Raw genomic sequence first — 25,878 nt, 5'->3', positions numbered from 1 at the left:
TGACATTGACAGGTTGCTTGAGCTCCTGGAGAGCCTTGCACTTGGCTGGGTCAACCTGGAGACCCTTGTTGGATATGAGGTAGCCAAGAAAGATAAGTCGATCTTTGGCAAAGACACACTTCTTGACGTTCACCTTGAAGTTGTGCTTGCGTAGTATCTCAAACACTTGACGCAGTAGTTTGACATGCTCTGGAAGAGACTTGGAATAGAGAATAACGTCATCGAGGTACAAAAATATACCTTTGTTGATCAATGACTTGAAGATAGTGTACATGCAACGAGAGAATGTAGCCACAGCGTTACACAGACCGAGCGGCAAACTCTTGAATTGGTAAAGACCAGTATGAGTGATGAATGCAGTCATAGGACGGCTGGCCTTGGCGACGGCGAGTTGCGTGTAACCATTCAACATATCAATGGTACTGAACACAGTGGCACCATGAAAGTTGGCCCATTGCTCCTCCAGCCTTGGTAACGGGTACTTGTCTTTGATGGTGATGTCGTTCAATTTCTTGTACGACACGACAAGACGATAGCTGTCACCCTTTGGAACAAGGACTGGCGCAGCGGAGAATGGAGATGAAGAGTCCTCAATAGAGTCCATTTTGAGTTGTCTATCAATCTCGGTCTCCAAGAATGCCTTCTCTTTGATTGAAAAGTGTTGGAGACGGGCAGTAGTTGGAGTTGCACCTTGGATGAGGTTGATCTCATGTTCCACAACAGTGACTTGGCAAGCTTTCTCCAACTTCTTAGCAAAGATATCATCGTAGTCATTCAACACATCCTCCACTGACTCTGTAGATTCAGGCTTGGACTTTGTTAAAGTTGGCATTGACTCATTGACAATGGCTATGGCCTCGGTGACATCCACGATAGAACCTACGGCGGTCTTGACATCCGATGAAGCGAACAGCTTACTGGACCAGCCTTGATTGTTGGTTATTAACTTCTTGCTTGTCAATACATCCAACATGAGTGCGGTCATGAGGTCAAAACCTAGAACGCACTTGAATAACAGATCACTCTTCTGTATGACACGTAGTCTGACAACGGTCTCTATCTTGGCCAGTTTGAAAACCAGCTCGACACTGCCCACCACGTTGATTGGTGTGCCATTGGCAGCTTTTAGAATACTCCTTGGCGCACCTACTCTTGCACCAAGCTCGGACACCAGGTCCTCACGTACCAGTGAGTACACAGCTCCAGTGTCCACAACCGCTCTAACCTGACGGTTGTTGATCTCCAGTATAGTCTGTACGGACGGTAACGCGTTGTCAGTCATCAGAGTCTTAATATCAAGTCCTGGAGTTCCAGCGGTGGACATGACAGCATCCACAATGTTTGGTTGAACATCAACGATGGTCAGCACTTTACTATAGTCGGCTTGATTATCCGAGATTGTGTTGATATAGTTTCCACCGTTGCCACCACCACCACCTCTTCTGTTGTTGTTGTTGCGGCCGTTGTTGTATCTTCTGTTATCTCCTCTTCCTCCACGACCTCTGCCACCTCTGTTGTAGCCATTATTATTGTTATTGTTGTTGTTGCYTTGGTTATTCTTGGACTTGCTGGGGCAGTACCTTGCAATGTGACCTGGTTGGTTACATTCATAGCAGAGGTTTGATTGATTGGACATCAATCCAACCGGTACCTGTTGGTCTACACCGGGGAACTGAGGGAATGCCTGTTGTAGCATAGGTTGGCCCACTGGTTGTTGGGCTACAGGCAATAGTGCAACGGCTACTGGGAATTGGTTTGCACCAAATTCCAGGGTCAGGACACGATCCATGACGGCTTGTAGAGTCTCTGGGATACCTGACATTGAAACCACTTGAGCAATCTGTGGGTTCAGGGCTTTGAGCAACATGAGCACCTTCACTTGCTCACCCATCACCCCGGGCGGAACAGTAGACGCCTTTGTCTTAAAGTTGGCAAGGAACAGGGACAAAGTAGGGAACTGAGACTGTTTCAACTCCATCAGTTCAGCTACAGGACCTTGGGATGGCTTCCGATAAGCGGCTATAAGAATGTTGGCAGCATTATCAAATGTCTCTCTCTCCCCTTGTGGAACGGATAATAGTAAATTGGCAGCTTGTCCTTTCAAGGACGCCATAAGATGCCTTATAGAACGTTGAGGATACAAAACCCTCAACTGAGCTATAAAAAGTTCCACAGGTTGTGGATCTACATCCGAACCAAAGAATAACGGTGCGTTGGCAACCAGCGGGGTTTCAACATTAGCCATGATCCAATTCCAGCAGGCGCGTATCTTAAGTGTCGCCAAATATAATGAAGTACCTTAATATGGAGTTAATATAACTGGGTAAAGGACTGCAGGTGTCGCCAAATATAATGAAGTACCTTAATATGGAGTTAATATAACTGGGTAAAGGACTGATCTAGATGTAGTAGTCCATACTACAACGAGCTCGAGTTAGTGAGTAAGATCACTACAATATTATTAATATTTTTGTTTTTTCCTGTATAAATTTCGAAATTTCAGTCCTCCACCTCTCCACAGTTCACTTGATAAAGTGAGAAGCAAATTAAATTGATAATCTTTTGTTCTGAGTTCAAATCCTTAAAATATCATGTTAAATGAATGAATGTGTCCAATTCAAAACAATTTTGACATTTTTTTGTTTTTACACACAACCTGATGTCCAAACAAGGAAATAACAACCACCCAAAGGGGAATCAATAAGGTGAAGAGGTCTTGGAGGGGATACATTCAATATCACCTACTTCTGTAGTCCCCTCTAGCAAGGTTATGAGACAACTGCTCGATGAACACTATGATATGTATCGCCAACAACTCAAGCAGTACTTTGTTGGCATTACCTCCAAGATATCATTTCAGATGGATATTTATCAATGTCCACACAGCAAGTAAGTATCAAGCATTCCAGGATATCTGTACATGTCGACAAGGTTGTCAGAACCAAGGGAGGTGGACGCAAGGTTACCAAGGTCAGGAACATTGTCGACAACCCATATCACTTCTTACTCGAGCGTAAGTGTCTCAACAAATATTTATTTATATTTACATTGACTAATGACGAGGATAGCTTTAAAGGCAGGCAAGAGTAAGCTGATGAAGTACTATGTCAAGTGCGACTTCACCGACTGTTACTACGCAGCAACTTTTGCTGACCCAACAACCAAACTCAACTTGTTTGAGCAATGTTGGTCTAAAGATAATGATTATCTCAAGCTTGCCAAGGACACATGCAAGGCCACATTCAATCACTACTATATGCAACCTCCTGAGACAGAAGCAACTGGGGAGAAGAAGAATAGAGCAAGTGTCTTCTTCAAGGGCAGTAAACAAGACGAACCCAATACAAACACAACCAAGTCGAGGACAGAGTATGAGGAATACCTTGCCGCGCCAAGAGAGGAATGCCTTACTGCATTGGAGTATTGGAGGAGATATGAGCATCTGTATCCTACTGTGGCAGCCATAGCCAAGGACTATCTTGCCATATCTTGTTCATCTGTGTTCTTGGAGCGCCAGTTCAAGCATGGACCAGACATGGTAACAGCCAACAGGAACCGTCTTAAGCCCAAGACAATAGGCAAATCGTTTGTTACTCGCAAGTTACAGGCGTTCTTGACCAACAACAATCAATCAATAAACCAAGTGTCATCAATTCTTGAACTTGAACTTGAATGTGATTCAAGATTCAAGTCAAGTTCAAGAATGATTACTTAATTCAAGTTCAAGTTCAAGAGGTCCAAAAGTCATTCAAGTCAAGTCAAGACTGTACTTTACTCACAAAGGAGTAACAATTTACCAAACCTTGACAATATCCTTGGCCACAACAACTGATTCTTGGATACTATTTATTAAATTTAATTTGATTCAGAGGGTTAGTCTATTTATTGATTAATAGATTAATCGACAAATACTTACACTTCCAGCACAAGCCAGTCCTTCACCTGTTGGTCCTACACAACATGTTTGGTTTGAACAATAGTTTGTACCATGATGTTGTGGAGCATGATTTCTAGTTGGATAGAATGCAATTGTCAAAGGTATAACGATCAATGCCACAGATAGAAATCCAACTACAATACCAAAAATTATCTTTTGATTCTTTGTTAGAGTACTCTTCAAAGGGTACTCCTCCTCTACAACACTATTATTGATATTGTTGTTGTTTTCGTTCAGAAGATGTTGTCGTTCATTATTATCTGTTTGTGACATATTTTATTATCTTATTTACTGACATAAATCGATTGGTTAAGTTTAAACTCAGGTACCAAAGAAGATTGCCTGATTTGGAACTTCCATCCTATGACAGTTTTGGGAATGAGGCCTCTTTTGGTAATAACCCCACGTTTACATAAAAGGAAACGGGCAATCACCAATCAAATAATAAAATTTTTGGAGTAGGTATCACCTGGTAAGGACTTGTCCCGTTTATATATATATAGATTACCTTCATCTCATTCATTCTTACCATTGTGTTCCTAAGACTTACTCAAGATAAGAATAATAATATTATTTACAAATAATTATATAATGAGATATTTATTAATCATATCCTTGGTATTATTGTTCACTATTGTTAATGCCAACTTATCATTAAATGATAATCCCAATGCATGTCAAGTCACATTGGAAGGTAACTCCTTTGACCTATCACCTTTAATCAAACATGAAGGGTATGTTTTGACTTTATATCAACAAATAATAATAATAATAACCTCACTGACACCTTTGTTTATAAAGTGATGATGATTACACCTATCAATCCAATGATGACAAGAATGTAGTTTATTACCTGAACATATGTAATAATACTGTTGGTATGGATAATCCTTGTGGAACTGATGCCCCTGCCTACAAGTATGACAACAAGACCAAGAAGTGTACAAAGTTGGGCACTGGAATTGAGTTCTGGTCACTCCACCAAGGTCAAGATGGTGAGACTGATGGTCTAATCGTTGAGTACAAATCCGGTGATGCCTTCAAACATAGACACTCACATATCACCTATGTGTTCTATTGTGATCCATCTGGAGGTGCTGGCAGTCCCAAGGTAGTCGAAGTTGGAGAGTATCTTCATACCATTGTCCATTGGCATACCCAGTATGGATGCAGTAAGAGTGCCCTCATGCATCTATACCAATAACATGCCCTCGGAGTCCTGAGTGCATTCATACCTTGTAAATAGTCGTCCTCAAATTGATCAATCGATCAATCAATCATTCAATCAAACAAACAAATAAAGACTTATGTATACAAACAGTTAGGCGCAAGTGCCTGACTGTCATTGTTTATTATCTCATTCATGCCTCTACTCTCTTGTTGAACAACTCCTTGTCGAGACTGTTGAGGGTGTCGCGAAGGTACTCGACAGAATGCTGTCTCTGCAATGAGTTGAACTTCTTGGTGATGATGTCCACTTGCGTGACCAACTCCTCCAGTCCACACTCCTTTGAGACTGTGACCAGGGTCTTGAGATGCTCATTGACCATGCGCAGACAGTTGGACTCGTCGCCGACCAGACCCTTGAAGTTGGTGAGCAGCACATCCTCCTTGTCCAGCGACTTGAGGTAGAAGTTGCACAGGTGCTGCAACACAAACACCTCAATCTCTGAGTTGAAGCCGTAGGTGAACAACTTGTTCTTGCTCTCCTCGAGGTACTTGAAGAAGAACTTGGCGCCAAACAATGAGAACACCTTGGTCAGGAGGTCTTGCTGCACGAGGAACATTGGCGACTCGCAAGACAGCGACGTCAGCATCATGTCGATCTTGGTGACGTCTGGTGTCGAGCGGTCCAGCACGAACTGGATGGGCTCAATGTCGTAGGTGTTCTTGAGCTGCGTCACCATCTGGCCCTTCTGGTTGGCGCGCAAGAATGAGATGAACACCAGCTTGCAGTCGGCAGTCACCTCCTTTCTGTACTTATCAAACATCTCGGCAAAGTACATGTTGTCCACCTTTTGGTTCTCCTCCTCGTCGGTGACCATCACCAGGTACTTGAGTGGCTTCTTCTCCTTGAGGAATGGCTGCAGTCCAACTGCGTTGGCTGTGCCTCCGGTTGCCTTGACCAGATCGGTCAGTTTGAACAGCTGGTCGATGGAGGACGGCTTGACGGGGGCCTCCATGTTGGCAGTGTTGAAGAACGACAACGTTGAGTTGGGTGTGAGATTGGTGATCAGATATCCGATGATGGTGGCCAACCTAACGGCAACCTCCATGGATCCTGATCGATCGCCAAGTGTGGCGATGGGTGGTGGCAGAGAGAACTTGTTGGCAAAGGTGGCCAGGCGGTCCAGTGTCGCCTTGAGCAGTGCCTCAAACACCTCCTTGTGATCCTCCTTCTTGGTCAATGACATGGTCTTCTCAATCAGTGTACCATAGGCCAGTGTCAGCTTCTCTCCCTTGGCCATCCTCTCGACAATGAGCTTGTCAGCACCGGCCACGTGCTGGAACTCGTGGTACCACCATAGTACGTTGGACACCTCCTCGTACTCGGCCACCTTTAGTTTGAGCGCCTGAGTGAACTCGGTCTCGGTCAAACGCTTTCTCAGGAAAGAGTAGGGAGGACGGTACTTCTCGATGATGGCGCCATAGTCCACGGACTTGCCCTCGTCCGATGCAGCCTTGGCCTGGTCAAAAGCGTGCACAGAGGTGCCCTCTGGTGCGGGCTTGCCAAACATGAACTCCAGGAACCAGGGCAGCTGGAAGTCTGATGGGGCTAAATGAAGAAGGTCGGCAATCTCCTTCCAGGTCTCCTTGGGCTGTCCCAGGGCAAAGAACTCCAGGGTCTTGACGGGAACGGTCTTGAACCAATTCTTGAACACCTTGGTCACGCTGCCACACAGGCTGCCATTGCACTGGTATGCCTCATACTCTGCGATCTTGGACTCAAAGAACTTCTTGGTGTTCTCAAACCTGTTCTTGAACATTGCCTCGCGCTCCTGCTTGGACTGGCGCTTCTCCACCTTTTTCTTCTCGTCCTCTGTCAGCTCCTTCTTCTCGTCCTCCTTTGGTGTTATGGCCTTCTTGCCCTTGCCCTTACCCTTGCCCTTGCCCTTTGACTTTGCAGCGACCTTCTTGGTTGGGCGGGCTGGTTTCTTTGTGGTCTCCACCGCGGCCACATCCTCCTTCTTCTCTTCTACCTTCTTCTCCTTCTTGGTGTCGTTGCCATTGTTGTTGTTGTTGGAGTCTTGTTTGGTCTTCATATACTCTTCGGTGATCTTGTCGATTCTCTCCTGTCTGATCCTGGCCTTCTCCAACATTGTGGCCAGCTTCTTCTTGTAGACACGAAGGACACGCTTCGAGTCAAGCACCTTGAGACACTTTAGAATCTCGACAAAGGTGAACTTGTTGGTGTCCAGCAGACTGCGACCCAAGTCGTACATCCTGTTGCCAAAGCAACCGGCCAAGAATGCCACCTTGGTAGTTGGATGTAGATCCATTGTAGTAAGCAACAGTGTGAATGATGCAATGAACTCATCTTTCAGAGGTGAGTTCAGGATTGCATGAGCCACAGGTACAGTCAACTTTGATGATATTATAATATGTTGGATATCCTGTACACTGTCTGCTTTAACAATTACAACATCTTCAGTTGTTTGATTGTTATTGTTATTGTTATTATTGGTTGTAGTTGACATGATTGATTTGATTGATTGATTGATTGAATGATTAAATGATTGGTTATTGTAACTTAAGTAAGTCCACGAGCATATGATATGAGTGGTGTTATTATTATTACTTGATCACAACTTTGATTGATTGATTGAATGTCACTTGTGGACCATTGCCATTAATGCTTTAAGGGCTCCACTTCATCGGACACGCACATCCATCTTGTTTCCAATCCAACTTGATTCGCTACAAAGTCCAATTCTTGTGAAAAACTCAAGTATTCAACAAAAGTTAAAGTCGCGAGATACAGATAGAGATAGAGAGAATACAATGATAATTCAACGAACTACACGTAGTTCATTATTATTATAACAATGAATGAATGATCGACACGATGAACAACTATGATATGATTGCATCAAATCTAAGAAGGATACTTTGATGAACGATTGATATACTTTGGACTGTGACTGTGGAGCTGGTGGCAGACTTGTTCTCGAGGATGAGTAGACCGTGATCGTTGTCAATGGCACGATAGTGTATGATGGAGAGTGGAGTGGAGACATGTCCCCCCGTTGACATACCTCCATTCATCATAAATCCACGACGTTTGATTGTTATGCTGTAGGTTTGTACATTGTACACGTTGGCGACTACTCGATGGAGCACCTCTAGCATGTGTCCAGGAGTCAGTGCGCTGGTGGACGTGCCACTGACATGCAGTTCCTTCAAATGTGGCGTGATTGGGGAGATGTAACAGGGTAATACCATCCCGCCAATGTATACCACCTCGACTGATGGCGTCGAGTTTATCACTCGTTCAAAGTGTCTGCAATTGTTGTTGAATGATAGAGTCTTGAGAGCGACCAGATTAGATGTTGGCAGAGTATGTAAAAGGTCATTGCCAAGGCATAGTGATGTGAGTGACTGTGGCAGCTCCTCAATCGGTTGGTTGAAACGAGCTCCCAATGATAATGATCTAAGGCCAGGTGGCAAGAGGCCCTTGACGATCGTTCTGTCATACCTGTCGCCAATGTCAAGCACAGTCAGAGTCATTGGCAGTGCGCCAACCTCAATCACTTGATCAAACATGTTGCCCAGCGTGAGAATGGTGAGAGACCGAGGCAACCAACCCATTGTGATGGTGTTGTTGAACTTGTAGCTTAAGGATAATGCTGTGATTGATGCTGGGAAGTGTACAAAGTTAGACTTTGTCACTCCACTTATGGTCAGTGACGAGAGCGATGCGGGCAGCGCGTCTGATTCAAACTGACCATGCTCAGACATGACGATGAGGTCGGTGAGCTCCCCGGGGAGGATCCACGATTTGATCTGCTGTTTGTAATCTGGATTGCAAAGTACCAATCGAGTGAGTGATGGAGGCAATGTGTTGGGTATGATATCATGGTTGTACTTGGCGACCAACGATAATGATGTGAGTGTACTGGGCAGTGTGTCTGACTTGATCGGCTGTGCAATGCCATAGACTAGTGTGAGTAGTGATCGAGGCCATGCCTTTAGTTGAGGCGGTTCAGTTCCAAACAATGTGAGATGTGTAATCGAGGCTGGCAACACGCCAACTGTGATGTTGTGATTGTATGATTCACCAAATGCAAGACTTGTTAGAGTGTCTGGTAGAGTCCCAGGCGCGATCGGCTGGTTGAATGATTGGCCCAGCGAGAGGATGGTGAGAGAAGGCGGTAGAGAGCCTGGCGTAATCAGTTGATTGAACTGATTTGTCATCGTCAACTCTATAATTGATCTTGGTATTGAAATGAGTCCATTATCATGATGTTGATGATTGTACACATAGATCAGTGATTGTCGTTTCCAGTTGAACTGATTGTTCATTCTTCGAATGATCATATAAGCTCGTCTACATGTTAAACCAAAAGATATTGCGTCGATAATGGTGATGTTGGTCCTCGTGGCCACCATCACTGATTGTGTTGTGATCATATCAATGTCCAATCGTCTTGTGATCATATCAATGATCGACTTGATCAATACATCAGATAGTCTATCCATTTATTATTTCTTGAATTATAAAATATTATTTGTTTGATTGTGATCACTCGCGAGAACTTCTGATCAAAAAGTTGAACCAAATTTATTTAATAATTATAATAATTATAATTAAATAAATTAGTGATATTAACTCCCATATTCCTATATTGTTTGAAGAGTTAAATAATTAATTAAATGTTAATAGTTGGAGTTTGAGTTGGTCCAAGTTAAAGGAAGTACATACCAATATAACTCTGTGAATGAAAGAGTATCAGAGATTTGTGGAAGATCACAACATAGTTCAAACTCAACCTTTTCCGAGAGGAATTCGCCAGAGTTGCGGAACTCTCTGATCGTGTGCACCTCCAGTGCCATGTTGAATTTGTTCCATGGGTCATCAATCGGTGGTATGTAGCACGTGACACTTGAGTGATGTCTGATCAGGTACACCGTCTCTGACAGGTCCTTGTTCAGGATGATTGGTGCCAGTCGTCCATCCTGTGTGTTCTCGCGTTTGGTGACCACCTGCTTGGTCGCAAACTGTTTGAATGCTCCCAGCTCCTGAACAGGTCGCTTCGATTGGATGCAGAACCTCACGTCCAACAAGTGCGCGGTGGAGTCGCTGAGCTGCTCCACATGGTTGGAGAGATCACATACAAACCAGTTTATGCCCTGGTCCTTGATCAGATTGGGTGGCTGCATGTCTGCCTGCACTGTGACCTTGAACTCGGGCACTCCCTTGTCCTTGACCTTGCAGCAAAGAATGTAGGTCTCTCGCGCAGCCTTGGCCACGCGGGCCAGGGTACTGGACCTGGTCCAGCCCATGTCCTCAAATATCTTTGCAATGTGATGAACCTTGAAGTTGGCAGTGTGAGTGTAGAACGAGCTCTTGGGCACCCATGGCTTCTTCTTCTTCTTGGCCTCATCCACGATATCTCCAGTGCCACACCTTGACCTGTCCGCACCTTTATCAATCGGGGTAACTTGCCTTCTCCTCAACTCATTGACCGAGAGCATGATGGGCTTGCCAATACTCTCCTCCTCCTCGCTCTCTTGTTGTTCAAAGGCTAGCTTGCGATCCAACTTGAGCTCGCGACGAGATGTCTTTGAGATACACAGTTGGAGCGCGTCGATGGTCATCTCCTCGCCATCAAAGCTGCAGTTGACCAAGTATACATTGCCCAAACGGATGTAGACCTGTCGTTCGCCACACTCCAGGGGGTCGGACTTGGCTCCACAGTATGCCAGCTGCTTGAGGAAGTTCATCTGGAACCTCATCTTGCTGTGACCAAGCATGTACTCATCGTGCGGCACGGTCTCGGGCAGTTTGAGCAGTCCGTACAGGCGCAGGGGTTTGTTCCTGTGCTGGATGTTGACCAGGTCTTGGCGCGACTTGGGGACGGTGGTGAGACGAAGAACATTGTGGGTGCTCTGGCTGCCGCGGAACAACAGCACGGATCCACCGCCAGGCACATGAGACTTGTACGCGTGGAAGGGGATGCTGGAGGCGTTGCGCGCCATCTCGTAGAACTGATCGATTGCATGCTGGATGTTGGATGGCTCGCCCTTGATCTTGACCTGGAGACATCCACGTCGGCCTGCATTGTAGATGTGGATGCTCACCTTGGACTCCATCGTTATCTTTGAGATTATCGTATGCTGATGTTCACGGATAGACTTTGAAGTCACTCGATCAAGATTGATAATCTTGGTCTTGTCGTACAAACAACGACTCAGGAACACCTTGACGCTGCTGGACGACACCAATGTATGATGCGCTATCGTGAATATCTCCTGGAGATAGACCACCAAGCTGTCATCCTCCTAAATGTATGAGTGAGTGTGTTAGTGTCATCCATTGATTGATTGAGTGGGGCACATACCTCCTTGTCACGAAGGTCAATGTTCAGTGAGGGCACATCGGGGGTGTCGAGTGGACATTGGAGAAGGAGTTGATCCCTGTTGCGAAGTAGCCGGGCTAGCACTTTGGAGTAGTACTTGAAGAATTGGATCGTGAGTGATCCGATGTTGATGTTGATGGCACGGTCCAGGAGGTCGGTCCACCACTGGACTGACCTGTTGACCATTGGGGACGGCTTGATGTCTTGGTCCATTGGTTCAATATGTCCACGATCAATCAAGAAGTGGATGACCATCCACTCGAGCGCCCAAGTCTTGAGGTTGCGTGACTTGGCAATGTTGGTGCTCTGGTGCACCAAGAGTCCGGTCTCGCGTCCCCACTTGACAACTATGAATAGCAGCTGGTATATAAAGGGATACTTGTTCATTATATCGCACATCATTCCAGTCTTTTGGAATCCGTTGGGGTCAAGTGAGAGGTCACATGCGCGCTTGTTCATCATGAACTTGATCACGGGCACCGGGGCATTCTTGACATACCTGACCTCTGATGTCGGCTCGTGTGACTTGATCACACCGAAGAGGTCGGTAAAGATGTCGTGGGCGACCTGTCCACGAGGGATGCGGCAGTTCAGGAATAGATCCAGGTCCGATTGAACTTGATCAAACAATAAGAGTGACGAAGATCCATAGAGCAATATTGTAGAGTCTTCATATACGCCATTGGACTCACTTCTGATCAGTCCCAGGAGGTCTTGGATCATGTCCACCCGCTCCAAGTAACCCAGGGTCATCGCGGGCTTGGCACCATTGACAAAATCAATGATGCTCTCTGAGATGATTGAGTGATTCTCGCGAGCCAAGGTCTTGAGTTGCTGCTTGGGTGTGAACAACTTGGCGATCCAGCTGAATGACAGCACTCGGTCAGCGCCAGTATCGCTATACGCGATGCAATACCAGGCGGCCGCCTTCATCTGGATCTCATCCGGGGACGATCTCAACTTGTCGGCGGGGGTGTCGCCTGGGAAGTCGCACAGGAACTCATCCTTGAACTGAGCTTGGATGCGTTTGTAGTTGATCCTGATCTCTTCGACCATGTGCTCGGTGTACTTGAACATGTTCTTTGTGTCCTTGATGAACTTGACCAGGATGTCCACCTCGGTCTCCAAGTCGAACTGATGCAGGAGTGAGTTGACCAGGAACTTGTAGCTTTGGTAACAGCTCCAAGCATTCTCCAGGTAGTCATCATAGCCGGGGACCAGTCGGGCGGGGTCGACAGCAACCTCTGGCAGCATCTGTGGCACCGCGCGCAGGATGGACGCAGCCTGGTACAGCTTGCCTAGAACACTGGTCGACTCCCAGTATGAACATCGAGGCATGGCGTGCTCCATGAACTGTGGGAAGAGGCTGAAGTAGTTGAGAGCCTTGAGAGCATCTTTAGGGATCTCTCCATGCACGCCAGTCTTGATCGAGTCCACTTCGATAAAGTGCTCTTTGGCCAGTTGCACACAGAGTGGGTCGCGAGGGCCAAGTTTGTCGCTGAGGGCCAAGTGTGAGAGCGCGATCATGCCCAGCTTTGACTTTGTGATGTTCTTCAAGTATTGTTGGATAAGTTCATCGCGAGTACCCTTGTATTTGGGTTCGGTAGTAGCATCCAAGTCCTCTCCAAGGTATGGATCATCGTGTGATTGATAGTAATCAATCATTTCCTGATCGAAGCATACAAAGTACCTGTCTCCATCAAGGTCACTGCCAGAACACTCCTTGAAGTTTGGCACTTCGCCATGTTGGGAAAATGCAATCACATCGAGATAGACCTCGCGTAGTTGCGGCACGTCCACAGCCTCCAAGACGCGAATGTCGCCTGGGTGCAGACAAGGGTTCTTGCACACCAACACCTTGCCGCGGATGACATTCTTGCTACCATCAGCCTCTGTGATCTGGACAAACACTTGGCCTGGACCCAGCTGTGATGACTCGTCAGAGATGCCATAACAGTCCTGGCTAGCTCGATGGGGATGAAGCACTTGTCCTGGATGCTGTCCAACTTTTTGAGGTAGAGACTCTGCAGCGCGCTGGCTATGAGTGGATCTCGCGTGGCAATGTCTGTCTCATCGATCGCATCATTGAGCAAGGACAGCTCGCGAAGTACCACGCGCATATATTCCGGATCTTGGAAGATGTGCACGAGCTTGGACAGGGCCTTGCGTTCAAGCTCCATGAAGTAGCCATCAGGTATGCGCTGGCTCAGCAACAGGATGATCTGGCGATTGAGGAAGCAGGTCTTGGGCGCACTCACACTGATAACCTCGAGTACACGATCATGGGGCGCTCCAATCGGCTGGAACTTCTTCATGCTGGGTCTCAGGAAGACACCAGTCTTGATGGTGGGGTGTACGGACAGTACGCCCTTATGGCCGCCAAGTCTGATTTGGAAGGCACTGGTATGAGTGGGATAGTTACCGGCCTTGCACAACTCATGTGCAGTGTCTCGACCAATGTATCCAACGCCTTCTGTGAATATGTGATCATTGTGTACCATGTCTTGGATTGAGTGATAGTCAACATTGACCAATGTTGGCGTGGTCGATGGGAATACTAAGGCCATTGCACGAAGAGCCTTGCGCGCACTAATGTAGTTGGTGTCCGGTCCGATCATAATAGATCTGACAGTGTCGATTGTCAAGTCCACATCATCTCCATCGTCGACACAGTAGAACCAAGACATCTGGCAGCGTGCTTGAGAGTTACTGTTGCCAAGGTAGTAGAATGTTCCGCAGCCGTGGGCCTTTATGCCATTTTTGAGCGTGTTGTAGTAGTACTCTTGCAGATTGTCCTTGTTCTCGACCATTGGCCCAAAGTCCTCCTCGGTGAACTGCACCGTCATGAACCGGTCGGCACCAAACACACGGATGACACGATTGGTCTGTTGGATGCGTGGCATGTTGAATACCACACGTGAGGGCGTGACGTAGGCACTCTTGATCATCGCATGGTTCTTTGGTAATGATGTTGGACTGACGTTTGGAAGGCCTGACAAGTCCAGATAGATCAATCTATCATACGATGCAAACTCAGGTATCTCCAATGCCTGGCCAATCAGATACTCAGCGGCCAACATCCTGCCCTCATCCACAAGCTCAGTCAACTTGTTCAAGAATACCTCTGGTATGTTTGTCCTTCCAAAGCCAGTGTTCGTGTTGCTGGATTTGATTGATTGGTTGTTGTTGGGTTGTTAGTTATGAGTGGGGTGGGGCTGGAACCATTCCAATAGTTACCTTTTTAGGACAGCAATTTGATAGGCTAGATGGGAGTTGATGAGTATAGGATGTTCAAGTGGGCCAGTCAAGAGGGCTGTCTTGGTCTGGGGATCAGGACCACTCTTGATTGATGCCAGGTAAAATGGGATTGGGAACATATCGAGGAATGGTCCCATCTCTTCCTTTGTGGTTTGAATACGGTAAACAAATCGATTGGACATGAATGGACATTCATCTTGATCCACTCTAAAGTACCCTATCTCCACTACTACTCCATTTTTTACAATCTTTTCAATCTGGCATATGATTGGTGATCGTTTGGCAATGATGTAGAGTGATTGATACTCAGAGTCAGGGTCACAGTCCAGCAGAGCGAAGCTTACAAGGTTCTCAGTCTTGAACCGTATGCGAAGGTCCATAGAGAGTTCATCATGTCGCACAGAGAGGTCAAGCAGACGACTCTGCTTATTGAACACCAATGATCCATTGCCAACAAAGGTCTCCACAAACTTGGTCGGGTCCATAAAGTTGCCACAAGTCAACTGTACTCCAAATGCCGTGATCTCTTCTCCTCCATGCTCACCAGTCTTGGTAGCTGATGATGGCAAGTTGATAGCCTCGGGATAGGTCACCCTGGCCCACCAACCCTTGACCTCGTAGAGTATCTTTAGCAAGTGATTGATCTCTTCATCAGAGTTCTCGACACCAATCACAAACTCTTTGTGGCTCTTGAGGTACTCGCGATCTTCATGCTCGTTCGTATATTTGACGGGTCGCCTGACCAGCGATTTGGCCAACTTGCGCGACAGGATCGTGTCCAACTCAGGGGTGCTGACACAGAAGTCCAGGATCACGGTCTTGCGTTCGCCAAGTGGCACGTACACCTGGTTCTGGGCGGGCGACTCGAACATTTCATTCCACACACGGTCCGCCTCGCGCTGTTGGTCCGCAAGGTTCGATGCCCGCATCTTGGCGCCAATCACAAGGTTGAGCATCTGCTCATTGATGAGGATCTCGTTGACAAAGTCGTTCTCGGCCTGGTTCATCAGACAGCAGAACTTGCCCTCGCCCTTATTGCGTGCGCGACCACGTCGTTGAATGAGTGAGCGAATATTAAAGTCATTCTCAAAGCACATGACAAAGTTGCAGCGTTGCACATCGATGCCCTCCTCGATGACACTGGTGGCCACAAGCAGCTTGGTGTCGCCCGAGGTGAACTTCTCCATTATGCGTATCTGGTCGTCCGTGTCCATGCCGCCCTCCTTGGAATGGCCGACCATCTTCTTCACATTGAGCTTGGCGTTGAGCTCATCCTTGACCAGCATGTTGACCAAACAGTCGACCGTGGCCCTGGTCTTGACAAATATGATGCCACGGAAGTTGTCCAGCTTGTTGTCCGTGTCGACCATATCCTTCAGCTCCCTCAACATCACGTCAAACCTGCTCGAGTGAGTGACCGAGCTCGCGCCTCGCTGCTCGAGACCATTGAGCAATCCCTGGAGGAAGGTTCGCCAACGTGGCGAGGGTACCTTGCTCGCGAGGTCGTCGCGTAGACGTTTGATAAAGGGCACATAGCCCTCAATTGACACGTTGGTGAAGCGTCGCAACAATGCTCTCACATCTCCAATGTTGACAGACAGGTCCATCTTGTGGTCCGAGACATAGGCCATGAATCGCTTGAGCTCGGTGATAAAGGGCATGGGATTGACTTGACGATACTTCAACTTGTCAGTGGTGTACTTGGCCTTGTCCATCAGATCCTCGGTCAACATATTGAGGTGATCGGCAAAGAACTGATTACATGACAGCTCTGAGTAGGACATATTGAAGATCACTCGATCAGACTCGAGTGATGCCTCGTGAGGCAGTGATGGTGGCCGGAATGTGCGTGAATGCATCACATTCTCCAAGCTAGCAATGTTGTTGGCGATAACCGTTTGGGTGCGACCAGTCGACGGCGAGGCAGACAGGCCAAACACTCGTGGACGGTACTCTGGCGGCATGACATCGTGGAACTCCTTCATGATGCGGACATAGTTGTGATTGCCGGTGGCGTGATGGACCTCATCAAAGATGACCAAATGGAAGTCCTTCATCGTGACGACAATGTCCACAATGTTGAAGAATGATCCCGATGTGATCACCATCACATCCGGTCTGGTATGATTATGATCAAACATGTCGACCGTGAGTGATTGGGCGTCTGATGCGCTGCTGACTTCGATCACGCGCAACGTGGGGTTATGATACTGGATGGCCTCGGTCTGCTGATGTACCAAAGGTAGTGTAGTGACAACGAACAACACCATTCTCTTGATCTGAGTTGTCTGAGGTGCGTTGAGAGCCATCATCTGTTGGATGAGCATGACTGACACCAAGGTCTTGCCACTGCCGGTGGGCATTACCAAGATTGAGTTCCTTGCCATGGCATCCACCAATGCTTCGATCTGATAGGGTCTGGGCTCCATCTTTCTCGTGGTCATCACCGCTTTGTTGATGGTGTTGGAGAACTTGGTCGATGCATACCTGCGCACAGGCTTTGGTGGCGTGTGGTCAGGGCTGGCCACGACCTTGGGCTTCAACGCAAACACCGGAGATTGAGAGTTGAGATGCTTGATGTGCGGGTATTCAGGAGCAATCTCCCTCCACTTGGTCCTCTTTGTTATCTTGCGAGTGAGGTCCTTCATCGAGAGAATGACGTCCTCCTTGTCCAAAGTGAAGATACTCTTTAGGCCGGGCAACTTCTCAATGACCTCATTGCCAATGCCCTTCTTACAACTCATACAGAATACCTTGTTAGGTGAGAATGGATTCTCCCTGGGATTGATTGCAATGTAGATTGTCTCAAACTTGTAGGCCCATTGATAACAAAGATGTGACCCTTTGTTGTTATCCTCAAAGAAGAATAACATATTATGAGGAATCAAAGGTGTCCTACAGTGTTTACAATAACACCACCTAGTATTGTTGTTGTTGTTATTGTTGTTGTTATTGTTGTTGGACATCATCTATACATTGAATGATTGTTCGATTAGGATGAGCTTGGATATGATGATGATACCATCACACTTACCTTTCATCAATTGATTGATTGAGTGAGTGATGGGATGATTCCAGGATGTGAGTGATTGATTGAATGAATGATTGATGTTGTAATGGTTGATTATGTGATTGATTGATGATGATGAATAGAATGAATGAGTTGGAACATCTTATAATGGAATCAATCAACATCATGTTTGTTGGACTGATCAATCAATCTACTCTTACTCATTCACTCACTCACTGATTGGTCATGTGATCAAATGATGGTGCTCAACCACATTCGATCCAGCACAACAAGTTTTCCTTCAGTTTCCATCATTATCAAAGTTTGGAAAAGCCCAACAAGGGATATTATTGCAAAGTGAGTGAGAGGAGGAGGTCATGTGACTCAACTCAAGTCCCAGTTTATTTGGGTGGGATGGGGAAACGCTTGACAGGGGAGGATGGTGATGTGGTCTTCTCACCAAAGATTGATATCAATGATGATACTGATGGGGAGTGATCATTGGAAGCCAACAACTTTGGGTCTTGCACAACATTGACTTGTTGTCTCTTTGGTCTCTCAATCACATTCTGTGGTTGTGTCGTTGTAGTTGTCGTGGTCGTCGTTGATTGTGTTGATGTTGTTGTTTGTGGAGTACGCGCTACAATCTTGGGAGGTGCCTTCTTGATTGTTTGTGTTGGTGGAAGTGGATGTGGATGTGGATGTTGTGGATTTGGATTTGGTTGAAGTGACTTGATTGCTGGTGATGGTTGTGCGTTGGTGTTGACTGGCTTTAGGACTGTGGAATGTGATTGTACTGGTGATAGTGATGAAAGAGGTGGACTGGCTGACTTTGGTGGTATGGGTGGAGCTATGACATGTCGGTCTGGACTACTACTACTCTTGATTGATTGTGGACTCTTTGGTGATTGATTATCAACAACATCGACCATGCTGGGCTGTGTCTCTTGCTTGTCTTGTGTGTATGTGTTGACGTCAGACTGCGCCGACCTCTTCAATGGTGATGTGGGCGACAACATGGCGACATCAGACTCATTGTCGAATCGTTGGTTATAGAATAGGTTCAGTTGGTGGATTGATCGACGGTCGCCAATCACATTGTTCGTCTCATCTCCAATGTAATCCAACTCGTCCATCATGTGTGCGCCTATTGAACTGTTGATTGACGCCCTGCATGAAGGAGGTATGTCCTCTACCAATGCCGACACTGCGCCAGATGGTTGAATGATCTCTGGTATGTCCGAGTCCATTTCCAGGTCTGGATGGGATGGTGATGGTAATGGCTGCTGTAGCGACTCTGTTGGTGGCGAGCCAACTGGTGGCGAACCGGCACCCTGTCCATGGCCAGGCTGGTGGTGCTCGATGACAGGTGATGATGATGGACTGTTGTCGGTCGAGTTGGTGAGGTTGTTCGCGCTGGATGACAATGGGATGATGACTGATGCGTGGTAGGTTGATTTGCTGGTTGTTCCCTTCTTCCACAGTGATGACTTGTCAGTGTCGCGCGAGGAAGGATGAATGTGTGTCGCTGGAGGTGAGTGAGATGGTGGTGATTGTGAAGGTGAAGATGGTGAGTTCTGAATCGTTGTCGGTGCTGCCTGTGCCGGTGTCTGTGTCGGCTGTGTTGCTGTCTGTGTGGTCGTCGTAGTTGACTTGGGCGGCAGCTTCTGGGCAGGGATGACCTCGCCAAACAACTTTTGCAACTTGCTCTCCCTGACGTGATGTGGCTGAGGTGCAAAGTTGAGCGCCTCCCTCTCCTTCTTCACATCGATGTTCTCGCCAAGTATACGTTGTACCTTGTCCGGTCGATGATGTCTTGAGTCGTCATCGGGTAGGCCTGGAGACGTTGATGGTGATACAGGTGGGGACAACGATCCCGGTCCCGATCCCACCGGCATAGAGTCGATGGACGACGATAGGTTGGCAATCTTTGGTATTGGTACCTTCTCGCCAAAGAACTTGTTCAACTTATGTATCCTTGCTGTGTTGTCCACTTGGTTTCCATTGCCACTGGACATCAATGGGCTTGTGTTGATGCTGCTGTTGCCATCGCCATTGTTATTGTTGTTCGAGTTGGTGAGGTTGGCATCATTGGCGCCAACTGCATTGCTACTGTTGTTGATGCCACCCACTCCTCCAGCTCCACTTGCATTGGCGCCCATGTTCTTCAAAGATGCTGTAAGGAGTGATGCCTGTATCGCCACAGACGCGCGAACCTTCTCATTATACTCAACCTGTTCATTGAGTAACCATGGTCCCATGAACGCATTAATTCTTATATTCCTCTCATTGACTGATTGGTCCTGATTACTGCTTGTGGATAACTAGTTTGATTGAATGATTGATTGTTAGTTAGTATGATTCGAGTGATGAGTGATCAATCAATATGATTACTTACATGAGTTGGAAGATATTGGTATAGACCTTGCTCAGGCTCAATGCACTCGCCAAAGAATGTGATGAGATGCTTGCATGAGAACTTGGTTTCGCTGTTGGTTGGCGTTGTTGTGGTACAGAGTTGTCTGAATCGCTGAACAAGCTTAGTGCCCATGTATTCATTGGACAGTTGTTCCTCAATTAATGTTGTCACCTCTTTGATTGACTTGGGGAAGACCTCCATCGCCTTTTCCAATATGAACCTGGGAGGAGTAGGATGTTAGTGAATGATCATGTGATTGATTGAATGATTTGATTGATCAACTTACTGAGTCGTGCCAAGGATCATCTGGAAGTCGGTGTAGGACTGTGATCTGACGGTCCACAGGGATTCGAACAGGTGCATGGCTGTGATGTAACACTTGTCAAACCATTCAGAGTCACTGAATGCTATGTCCCAAAGAGTGTCGCCAGGCACTTCGTCGTCTTGGTGATGGGGCCTAGTGAAACCCTCACGGAAGGAGGTGGCCGACGGACTGTTGCTCTCTGCCTTGATCTTGAACAGGTTGGCCAGCGTGTGAGTGATGGCAATGCCCACGACGGCCAGCGGGTAGGAGGATGGCACGGTCATGTCCTCGTTGGCCAGCATCTCACGCTCAGTCTGTAGCATCAGTATATGTCTGAATATCGATTGATTGTGCTTGGCCATGTAGATTAGATTGCGTAGTGCCAGCGTGCCGGTTGCGCCCAGGTCGTCGACGGGGTTGGCGCCTCTGAAGCCAATCTGCAGCCAACGGTATGAGCTGGTGCCTGCGTATGGATATGAGACCAAACTCGTTGCCCACAAGTCTGAGAACAATATCTGATGCTGTATACTCTCGGCATCCAACACCTCCAATCTCTGTTGTCTCAACTCATTGATCAAGTTGTTCCTCAATATCGAATAATGTACGCTCTCTGCAATGATTGGATCCTTATTCTTCAATTCCTGTGATTGATTGATTGAATGTGATTGAGTGAGTGAGTGGACGCGACTGGCGGACGAGGGATACTTACGACAAGTGACTTGAAGACATTCTCTTTGTGTAGTTTAACAAGGTAATTTACAGGGTTGGATGCTAATAAATAGATGTTGTTGATCAAGTTCATCGTTTGGACAATGATCTCACGTTGTAGAACGTTGTGTTGAGAGCCGTCCAAGTGCTGGTTGAGATCAATATCCGTGAATATGTTGTTGTTGTCATCGCCATCTATATTCGTGGTCATCGAGCCAACGACACTGTTACTGTTACTGTTCGTGGACATTGAACCAGAGTCGTGGCCGTCCGAACCACTCTGCTGCGTGCTGCGATCAGTGTACTGATCAAACAGATGTTGATAGAAGTTCTTCTTGAACTCGGTCGAGCAGATCTTGATGGCCTGGTCGACAAGTGTGAACAATGATATGTTGCTGGAGAGGTCGTGATGCGAGTTGTTGACAGTGTCGCGACTGCCGTTCAGTGTGAGCTTGCCCATGCCGGGGCGTGGCGACTTGCCCGTGCCTCCCGTCAGGCCCGGTGACGTGGAGATGCCCGCGTGGTGGCCAAGTGTCGACGTTGGCGAGATGTCGGGCGGGGAGGCGGACATCATCGTGTTGAAGATGCCGGCCGCCACTGCACCCGAGCCCTTCATTGTCTGGCTGCGTGGATGTGAAGTTTCGGCAAAGTCCTCACTGGCCACCTTGAGATTGTAACGATGGAGATAGTCCACGAGCAGATTGAGAGCCCAGAGTGTCGGCGAGCGGAAGATGATGCGAATGATCTTGCAGAGGTTGTCGGTGCTGATGTGCACAATGTCGTTCTTTGTGCGTCGCTCCTTCATCATCAGCAGCGTCAGGTGAGTGTGCAGGCTGTCAATGGCCGAGCGCAGCGCCACCTTGTTGATCCTGGTGTTTGGTGTCATCGATACGGTGGCGGCTGTAGCCGTGCGCATCCGCAGCTGTGTCTGGATCTGCGTCTCTATGTGATTGCGAATGGATTGGGGTGGGGGTGGAGATGGTAGCTGTGGCGCGTTGGCGGTACCTGCGGATCCAAGGATTGGTGATGTTGTTGGGTTGATGATTGGCAATGTTGTTGGAGGCAGTAAGTTCTCGACGGCCGTTATATATTCATGAAGTGGACGAAGTTTGAAGAAGAATGAGTTGTTCTCTTTGGCCAAACGGCCATCTTTTGAGTCTTCGATCCAATGGCCACTAGAAGCCTCTTGCAGGCCATAATGTAGGGCAACCAGACCATCGTTTAGATTGAGTGCTGAGCCTCTAAAAGGTTGAGTATACGCCAGTATATTTCCAAATATATGTCTAATATGTGCTTGGAATGATCTATCCGGTCTGAACTCGCACAAGAACTCCACACCCTGTGGATCATACACTCTAACCAAATGAGTTTGTGTCTGCATCTGAGTCTGTTGTTGTGTCTGCCCTGTATGTGTATGTGACGCCATTATATGTCTATATGTCTCCTCTTCCTACAAATACAAGTATGTTTGATTGATTGATTGATTGATTGAATGAGTGATTGAATATGATTGAATGAATGAGTGTGAGATAATAAATAATATAATATGTTGTTATCCTTGAGATAGATAGATAGAGGTCAGATCAATGAATGAATGAAAGGATGGATGACGGAGATGTGAGGTTGGAAAGGAAGAGGACCTAGTTAGGTCATTGAATGACAAAGACACACTATCTCACATGTGTGTATCAAGCTCATTCAACTAAAAGGGGTGTCAAAGTCCAATGTCCAACCGATTCACATCGTCGTTTTTTTTGATTTTTATTGCTTTTTGGGGGGTTTTTTTGAGTCGAGGCGAGATGGCTGGGTGGATCTATCTCCCATCTGACTTCTCGCGTCTTTTTATGCGTATGGGTCGTCCTTTGCAAAGACGTCATCCATCCATCGAACATCCATCAAACTTAAAAATAATAAAGTCAGATGATTATTCGCTTCAAGCTCGGTGAGCCATACCAGTACCCAATCAAAAGTTGTTTGTTTGATCAAATAATAATAACTAGTATATAATCAGTCCATCCATTCGTTCGTTCGTTCATTCCTATTCATCGGCTTTGATTTGATGGATGGTAAGATCGATCGAAGATAATGATACCCATTTTTTTAACTTAATGAATGTTCAGAGCTCAAGTACTTGTTTGTTGGCTTTACCATATCCGGTATCGGGTTTGCCTTGTATTGCTGTCACATGATCATCAGCGTGGAATGAATCCCAATCACAACCTCGCCCTCACCCTCACCCTCACCCCAACCCTGGACCTTACCCTTACCCTCACACAAAGGATGATGGTGAGGAATGAATGAACATTTGTTATTGGTCCTCCAACTCAAGTATCAATGAATGATCATTCTTTAATTAGTTAGGTGGATAGGAATTGATTAAGTGAAATTCGGAAAGATGTGAAAACGAGTGGTTTGATGATTCTAAAGACGACCGAACATCGTTTGTTTCTCACAATTCCCACAAGCTACAGATAATTGTATTATTATTAGAGATAGAGTGAGAGAGAGTCAGTCAGTCAGTCATAGTATGCAAAGGAGAGAATGGTAGTGAGCGTGAACACTTCAAGAGTAGACATCACACCTTCATCAACTTCATCATCACTGCAACACTCATCATTCAAAGCACTAAAGTCACCAGTGACGAGTGTTGTCAACAACTACAACAACAAGTACAACAACAACAAGTACAACAACATCAACAACAATATATCATCAATCAAGTTAGCATCATTGATGTCTTCTAATGAGATCATCATATCTGATGATGATGGAGATGCAGTCACAACAATGACAATAACAGACCTTGACTCGGTAGTCTTGACATCCAAAAGTCCGATCATCAAGTCTACATCATCATCACCAAGTACATCATCATCGACTCCAACAACAACAACAACATTATCAAAGAAGAAACTCAAAAAGAAACTACTTCGCAAGAGTTTAGAGAATGGCGCCAACAACAACAATAACAACATATTGGACATTATAGACTTGGAGTCACCACTGGAACACAAAGAAGCAGGAGACACAAGTCTCATCACGGCAACATCATCGATAAACTCAAACTCGAACAACCTCAATCTAAGTGTTTGTTCGGTGAACATGCCGCAGTCAATGGCGGATATTAGTCAGGAGAACTTTGAACAACTGCGCGACTACTATGACTCATTCTTGGAGGATGAACAAGGCGATGACGAACAGGACATATTCATGCTCAAAGCGGCACTTGGCGAATTGGACAATGAGCAGATCATCAAGAAGGTCGAGCAAGGACCTCCGCCCATACTGCTCAAGCAGATCACAGACTTTTATTCTTCGGGAGCGAACAAACCCGATGAATCAGCATCGGCTCTGGTGATATCCATCACGGAGCCAACGAAGTTTGAGCGAAAGAGGGCACCGGTGGATAGGTACTATGGAGGAGAGGCACCGATACAGTGCGACAACTGTGGAGTTCATGACGATCATTACAGCTTCGAATGCTCCATCAAGAAGGAAAGAGCGTGTTTCCGCTGCGGCGACTTTGGTCACTTCACCAAGTCTTGTCAAGTATTCGTCTGCTTCAAGTGCGGTCTCTATGGACATTATCCAAGAGTATGTCCTCCATCTCCAACTTCATCATTTGTCTGATGTCACGTGATCAGTTTTCTTAATCAGCTGATCAGTATTTGTAATCAGCTGACCAGGCATTTGATCACGTGACATTTTCCATATATTTCCAGACATACTAATCCATGTTCCCTTCCTTTCCTTTCCATTCCTACCCTTACCCTACCCACGCGACACTATCAGCAATGCGAGAGGAGCAACCTTTGGTACTTGAACGAATCACATGTGTTGAAGAACTTCTTCAGAGATGGAACACTTAGGACATTCGATGATGGAGGTGACGATTATGAAGGCAGACATTCAAGATCACGCAGTCGAGGTGGTGGTGGTGGCGGCGGCGGAGATAGAAAGAGATACAGACAGGAACGATATGGAAATGATCGTCATCATAGTAGAGATAGTGACAGAGGAGATAGAGATAGATATAGAGGGGATCGAGAATGGGGAGGTGGTGACAGAGATAGATATAGAAGCCAGAGTAGAGACAACGATGGATATAGAGATCACCATGATGGAAGAGGTCGTAGTCGAGGTTGGGATAACAATGACAGGGACAACAGACATCACAATGGCTGGCATGATAATGACAGATATAGAGATAGAGACAGAGATAGAGATAGAGATAATGATAGGGATAACAGTAGGAATTACAACAGGAACAACAATAACAACAACAACAACAACAACAACAAGTATAACAGCAACAATAACAACAACATTAACAACAACAATGGCAAATATACAGACAAGAACAACAATGACAACAATAATTATAACAAGAAACAGAAGAAGAATAAGAAGGAAGAAGATAACAATAACAATAATAATGGCAAGAACAAGAAGAATAAGAAGGAGAAGAAGGAAAAGAAGGAATTCCAGGATAGGGACATCAATCACAAGAGCAAAGGAAAGGCAAAGAATAAGAAGAGAGACAGAGATAACTATAACAACAACAATAATGACAACAATGATGGTGGAAGCGAGAGCAACAACAACAGGTTCTTCAAAAAGAGAAAGAAGTAATACAATATATATATTCTTTATTCCTTGTTC

At 46.3% G+C, this 25,878-nt stretch overlaps 7 protein-coding genes across 7 annotated transcripts; 2 read left to right on the top strand and 5 right to left on the bottom strand.

Annotated features, from left to right (window-relative positions):
* Positions 1-1,573, bottom strand: SAMD00019534_078250 (hypothetical protein; the record flags this gene model as incomplete). Its single annotated transcript, XM_012896865.1, has 1 exon — positions 1-1,573. A coding segment is annotated over one exon (1,573 nt), but the record flags the coding sequence as incomplete, so codon positions are not given.
* A 1,301-nt stretch (positions 1,574-2,874) lies between these two features.
* On the top strand, positions 2,875-3,715 carry SAMD00019534_078240 (hypothetical protein; the record flags this gene model as incomplete). The annotated part of the gene is made up of 2 exons (XM_012896864.1): positions 2,875-3,013; positions 3,069-3,715. The coding sequence occupies 2 exons, from the start codon at positions 2,875-2,877 to the stop codon at positions 3,713-3,715; spliced, it is 786 nt and encodes a 261-aa protein (XP_012752318.1).
* A 1,583-nt stretch (positions 3,716-5,298) lies between these two features.
* SAMD00019534_078230 (hypothetical protein) lies at positions 5,299-7,635 on the bottom strand (the record flags this gene model as incomplete). Its single annotated transcript, XM_012896863.1, has 1 exon — positions 5,299-7,635. The coding sequence occupies one exon, from the start codon at positions 7,633-7,635 to the stop codon at positions 5,299-5,301; it is 2,337 nt and encodes a 778-aa protein (XP_012752317.1).
* Positions 7,636-8,017: 382 nt separating this feature from the next.
* SAMD00019534_078220 (hypothetical protein) lies at positions 8,018-9,400 on the bottom strand (the record flags this gene model as incomplete). The annotated part of the gene is made up of 1 exon (XM_012896862.1): positions 8,018-9,400. A coding segment is annotated over one exon (1,383 nt), but the record flags the coding sequence as incomplete, so codon positions are not given.
* A 414-nt stretch (positions 9,401-9,814) lies between these two features.
* Positions 9,815-17,519, bottom strand: SAMD00019534_078210 (hypothetical protein; the record flags this gene model as incomplete). The annotated part of the gene is made up of 4 exons (XM_012896861.1): positions 9,815-11,440; positions 11,500-13,340; positions 13,427-14,679; positions 14,755-17,519. 4 exons carry the CDS (start codon positions 17,517-17,519, stop codon positions 9,815-9,817), a joined length of 7,485 nt encoding a protein of 2,494 aa, XP_012752315.1.
* A 667-nt stretch (positions 17,520-18,186) lies between these two features.
* On the bottom strand, positions 18,187-22,642 carry SAMD00019534_078200 (hypothetical protein; the record flags this gene model as incomplete). Its single annotated transcript, XM_012896860.1, has 4 exons — positions 18,187-20,109; positions 20,184-20,424; positions 20,491-21,149; positions 21,218-22,642. 4 exons carry the CDS (start codon positions 22,640-22,642, stop codon positions 18,187-18,189), a joined length of 4,248 nt encoding a protein of 1,415 aa, XP_012752314.1.
* Positions 22,643-23,757: 1,115 nt separating this feature from the next.
* SAMD00019534_078190 (hypothetical protein) lies at positions 23,758-25,848 on the top strand (the record flags this gene model as incomplete). Its single annotated transcript, XM_012896859.1, has 2 exons — positions 23,758-24,810; positions 25,009-25,848. The coding sequence occupies 2 exons, from the start codon at positions 23,758-23,760 to the stop codon at positions 25,846-25,848; spliced, it is 1,893 nt and encodes a 630-aa protein (XP_012752313.1).
* Positions 25,849-25,878: the final 30 nt, after the last annotated feature.

The sequence above is a fragment of the Acytostelium subglobosum genome (genome assembly GCF_000787575.1).
Source record: "Acytostelium subglobosum LB1 DNA, scaffold: scaffold16, whole genome shotgun sequence".
NCBI classification, from domain to species: domain Eukaryota; phylum Evosea; class Eumycetozoa; order Acytosteliales; family Acytosteliaceae; genus Acytostelium; species Acytostelium subglobosum.
The sequence above is the reverse complement of the archived record's forward strand: the minus strand, read 5'-3'. Positions and strand labels throughout refer to the sequence as shown.